This window comes from Poecilia latipinna, unplaced genomic scaffold (assembly GCF_001443285.1).
Source record: "Poecilia latipinna isolate Pla-1442-1.1 unplaced genomic scaffold, P_latipinna-1.0 Scaffold198, whole genome shotgun sequence".
Classification (NCBI taxonomy): Eukaryota; Metazoa; Chordata; class Actinopteri; order Cyprinodontiformes; family Poeciliidae; genus Poecilia; species Poecilia latipinna.
The window spans coordinates 145458-150751 of NW_015112814.1; the positions used below are offsets into that span (position 1 = coordinate 145458).

Genomic DNA, 5294 nt, shown 5'->3' on the forward strand with positions numbered 1-5294 from the left:
ACATATGTAAAATTCATCTTGCTTTACCAAAAAAGTCCTCAGTCTCATTCTTAAAGGCTTTTTGTAATCCTCGACTTAGAGCTTTATGGTCCACTGTCTGATCCACAGACAATATGGTTGCCTAATAAGTATTTAATCTCTTTAGCCTGCTTAAAATCAATTCCTAACAGCAGGACAGCTAACATTAAGATTATAAAGGGACTTGTAAATAATGAATCAGTCAGATATCAAAGATGTTTGTCCAGGTGAAGCTGTCACACATTTCAGCTCCGTTCAGTCTTTTTAGAGACTTCCTACGCCACCTGGTGGCAAACAGTGAGCGGTGACGATTTTAAAGATTCTGGCTGTTTTAGAGGTCCGTCCGCCCCCTTTGCTCTTAAAACCCCAAATAAACTTTTTTTTTTTTTTTTTTACAATGTCCAAGTGGAACGGAATCTTTCTTTGATTATTACGTTTACGGACTTTTGTACTAAACTGGGATAAAAACCTTTTGCAAATAGTTGAAACATTTTCCAATTATTTTTAAAAACTACTTACTTTTTGTTTTGAAAATTGCATTTTTTTTATTAATGCCTCTCCATAAGTGCAACATATTTCAGCTCAAAGCATTCACAAACACAGCCTATGTTATTTACAGTGCATTTAGACATAATTTAAAGATTGTGGATTACCTCCAGTCATGCACTCAGGTGCATGGTCATCTCAATACATAAGTTTTTGTATGTGAGCACAATAATTTAAAAAGTGAAAACTCATTCCACATAATGTATATATTTTTTTAACTGTGGTGTAAAGCTCCTGAAAAAGCAACAAAATTCAGTTTCTCATGAAAAAAAAAAGAGAAAAAGCATCTTGTTTTCAGCAGGATAAAATATTAAAGTTCCTTCATGGGTAAAACTGTGGTTTTCACTTACAGTGCTTCTTTAAGCACCGACTGAACCCATCTAGAAAATACGAGTGTTTCAAAACGTTCAGTTTGACACAAAAACAGGACCAAGAAGCGAGTGAAATAAGAATACTTCAACTTTAATGACATTATTTAGAACTTTTTAATGGACTCGGCGTTGACATCCACTGCGCTAGTTACATTTGGTGTTCCTCCACGTTTGTATCCATTCTCCTGCAGCTCAAACCTTCATCTGTGAACAGTTGAACATCAACACAGAGTAATGCACCGATTCCTTTTGGCATCCAGGACAGCATTTCTGAAGCTTCCAAGCTACGCAACATGTGAGCGCATAAGCAGGGAGCGCAGCAGTCATTTGCGGAGGATGAATTCTCTGGAAAGTTCACTCCAAAGTTGTACCACCCCACCTGACAATGCTAAAGGATGAGAGCGTTGGAAAATGTGTTTTCTTTCCATTTCTCTTGAGATCCTCTTTTTTTTTTCTTTTTTCTTTTTGAGTTAAAAAAAACAACAAAAAAAACAAAAGAAAACATATATACATGAAGGATGAAGTGCACGAACAACAGAACTCCAGAGTAAACGGGGCGAGTGGTTCCACGGCTTTACTCCAGCACCACAGTGCCACCTGCTGCTTCCAGAGCCGCTTTGAGTTTTTCTGCTTCGTCTTTGGACACATTCGCCCGGATTTCCTGGGGAAGGGACTCCACCAGCTTCTTAGCCTGAGAGAGAGACAGAGGATTGGACTGAGGCAATCTGCAACACTGATCTGGTAAGAGTAAAAATATTGCATGTTTCGTAGCTCTTCATGCAGTTCTCAAGATTTAGAATATAAAGAAGCTGCAAATTATAAGAACTAAAGAGCGTCAGATTAAGATAGTACATCAAAAATCTGTAGTTGTAATTAAACCGAGAGGTGAACATGTTTATGTAGATATTAGACAAACATCAGCACTGAAACCAACTTCATTTTTCTGCGACTTTTATTGTCTTTAGCATTAAACCACTCTTGGTTCAGTCGGAGTGATTACACGGCTGCTTTAGATCGGAAAACAACCAGGAGTCTGCAACTCACTTGCATAATAAGGATTAATTTACACATGTACTGTTCATGTCTGATGTTTGCCACTGACAGATTAAATAATACAACCAACATGTTACGTATGCATTCCTTTTCCTACAAAATAAATATTTGTAGCAGTCCCAACATCGCCTAAAAAGAAATCTGGCAATAGTTTTACTGCTCAACAACCAATATTGTCACACATCTCATCAAACAAAAGATCCTAATTCTAAGCCACATTTTGTTCATGCAAACCTGCAAAATGCAACTACAAGTTGTTCTGCCTTGTGATCATCTACAAGAAGTTTGTTCTATTTTTTACAGCTGACCAAACACCAAAAACTCTTTTACACAGAAATATACCAGTGAAAACCTTCAAACAATAAAATAAACTTTACTTTTTTTAAGAGCGAGTAACAGAGCAAGCAGACATTAATTTACTCTTACCTGCACCAGATTCAAGCCTTGTATGCAGTTCTTCACTTCCTTTATAAGCTTTACTTTTTCAGCTGCTTTCAACTCTGTCAGTTTTACTGTGAATTGAGTCTTTTCCATCTTTACCGGCGCCTCCTCCTCTTCTGCGGCCTGGTTTCACAAGAAGGAAAACGAACAAGCAATGTCAGCCAAAAACTACAACCGAGATGTTAAGATTTTAAGTCACCGGATCGTGTCGTTTTTTTTTTATTTATTTTTTTTATGGCGACCAGAGTCAGAGTTTGTACCTGAGCTGCAGGGACAGCAGATGCACCCATTGCCCCCATCGGCATCATTCCAACATCTTGAATATTCAGAGTTTTCTGAAAGTGAGAATTAGAAAAGATTATCCCCCAAAAACATGAGTTGGACCAAAGACTCCGGTTATTCAGGTTCAGCATTAAAAAAAAAAAAAAGGGACCTTTTCCACAAACCTTGAGGAGCTCGTTGAGGTCTGACACCTCTAGCAAGGTGAGGCTGGCGATGTCGCTGACCAGCTGTTGGATTTTTGGAGAGTACTCTTTGGGCGCTCCGTCTAGAGCGGGCGTGGCTAAGGCTTCTGAAAAGGCGGTCGAACTGGTTTTCAGAAGCCGGACAGAACACAGAGCCGGTGCCTGCTGCTGAAGGTGGTGCCTGAAAAACACATGACTGTATCTGGTCATTATCTGGAGACACGTTGACGAAAAACAACAGGGATTCTGCGGGAGTTTAGCTTTGGGAATATCTGCTCTGAAAGCGATTCTCACTCATTGGACGAGTTGGAAATGAGATTCTAAAGATGCTGAAATGTTGCAAGAAATAAAAAAAAAAAAATAATCAAATAGATAAAAATATATTAGTATGTTTCTTCTGTATTCAACGTATCATTTGAGTTACACGTTTCTTTCAGTATTATTGTTAATAGAAGCTGAACTGTTTGAGAATCACAAATTTTCAGATTGATCAGAAGGCAGCAAGTCGTCTTTCAGCTGATACTAAAAACAACAAAGACAACCTCTGGCTTTCTGCACATTTCAAATCTGATTTGAAGGCTTCTTTTTTCAGTTTTAACAATTTTCTCATTCCACTCAAATGTTAAACATGTGCAACCAAGTCAACAAGTTAAGTCCACAATGTTTTAAAGCCAACATAAAAGTGTGATTACAATTTGTAATGAGTGGTCCAAATCTAAAAACAAAAAATACCAAAATCTCTGCATAAGTCTCAATTTTTGGTTATCTTTTGATTTAAACATAACATTTTACTTTAGTCAAACTACTTTCATTGCTTTTTTAGTTTTTAATTTTTGACATTCATTAATTTTATCACACATTACTGGATATATATTATTAATTTGACATTATTCTTGATATACTATTTTTCTTACATTTCATTTTAACAATAATTTTGAATATATATATTAAATATTACTTAAGCATCTTATCAAACCTACTTTTGACACCTTAGTTTAAGTAACACTTACTTTTTAAATTACCATATTTTATAAAGGACAAAAGGTAATTGTCTTACACATTCCTGGATACTTTTAAATATTACCCAATACATGGTAAAAACAGAACTACAAGTATCTGTAGCTTCATACTAACAACTCGATGCCATTTTAAAAACAGTAGAAAGCTACCGTACATTGTTGCCAGATCTGCGCTCTCCAGGTGACTCTGCGTGTTTTTTTTTACTTTTAAATCTGAAATATCTGGCAACCAAATTAGCAATAAACAAACTCCAAAGAATGTCACTGTAACTGTCAGTAAAAGCAACCTAATGAAGACAGAAAACGGCCCACCTGAAAGGGTGGATCTTAAAGTCTGGCTGCGTTTTACAACATCAGTCAAATAGTAACATGATGCTGCAGTTGCAACCAGAGAGAAGACATTAACCACCGGCTAACTCACCTGCCACCGGCTAACTCACCTGAAACACCGTCGCGTAGCATGAAACTGGGTTTAAACTGCAGCCTAATACAGCATGCAGTATTTCCACGACGTTAGCAGAGATAAACACGAGATAATATGCAATAACAGCGGCATCAGAGACTGGCTGTCTGCCCTTGAAGAAACCCCCAAGAAGACGCAGAGATGAGCGACTGTTCCGGGGTTACGTACCGGTGAACGTTCGCGGCGGCCCGCAACGCGGTCCGGAGGCAGCGTCTGGTGCAGTACATGCTGGCGTTAACCGGAGCTGTGGAGCCCAAAGTCCCACTGAAACAGAACAAATCGAGATGAGCACAGACAGGTCCAATTCCAGAGCCTCAACAGCACATGGCGTCCTCCCTGTGCCTGACCTACCCACAATGCATTAGATGAACTCGAACTGTTAGCAAACCTACGGGAGCTGATAAGGGACAATGCGCGCTAAAGTAATTATGGTTCTCCAAACAAAATGACCTGGACTGGTATTTAGAAGAGATGTCAGAAAGACAATATTGAGAATTCATAAGTGCAAACTGGTGCAAGGGACCTGTAGCAAATGCTCTGTACAATTCATTTCAGTCCAATGAAAAAGACAAAAAAGAAACATTGTCAGGTTGTCAAAATAAAGAGAAGTTATAAGAATTTGCATTCCAGACTAGAATTAATGTATGCCCCAGTTATTATTAGTGAAAGACAACTCTTAACAAATAGGGTTTAACCTTTAAAGGAGTTCAGCGTCCCTACATTTTTGCTGTATTTTGGAAGTTTGTTCCAGATTAGAGGAGCATAAAAACTGAGTACTGCTTCTCCACGCTTGGATCTGGTTCTGTGGATGCAGAGATGACCTGAGTGGCTCATAAACTAACAGAAGTATTTTTAAAATCTGTTCTCTGAGCTACAGAGAGTCGGTGTAAGTACTTTATTGTTGGCATGATAGCTAGTT

At 38.2% G+C, this 5294-nt stretch overlaps 1 protein-coding gene across 2 annotated transcripts; it reads right to left on the reverse strand.

The window, feature by feature from the left end:
* Positions 1-1397: 1397 nt before the first annotated feature.
* mrpl12 (mitochondrial ribosomal protein L12) lies at positions 1398-4820 on the reverse strand. Of its 2 annotated transcripts, none has more exons than XM_015031045.1 (6): positions 4727-4820; positions 4544-4639; positions 2876-3089; positions 2690-2764; positions 2415-2552; positions 1398-1626 (listed from the first exon to the last, which is right to left on the reverse strand). In XM_015031045.1, the coding sequence occupies exons 1-6, from the start codon at positions 4735-4737 to the stop codon at positions 1510-1512; spliced, it is 651 nt and encodes a 216-aa protein (XP_014886531.1). In that variant the 5' UTR covers positions 4738-4820; the 3' UTR covers positions 1398-1509. The 2 variants fall into 2 exon arrangements, with proteins under 2 accessions (XP_014886531.1, XP_014886532.1); XM_015031046.1 differs by having other exon boundaries at positions 2876-3074; positions 4727-4817.
* Positions 4821-5294: the final 474 nt, after the last annotated feature.

Bases quoted from the DNA above. Each gene is read 5' to 3' on its own strand.
- mrpl12 (XM_015031045.1), bottom strand. The intron at 2,553-2,689 runs GTACAAACTCTG...TTGTGAAACCAG, and splicing joins CTGCTGTCCCTGCAGCTCAG to GCCGCAGAAGAGGAGGAGGC. The intron at 1,627-2,414 runs GTAAGAGTAAAT...TCTCTCTCTCAG, and splicing joins AAGGCTTGAATCTGGTGCAG to GCTAAGAAGCTGGTGGAGTC.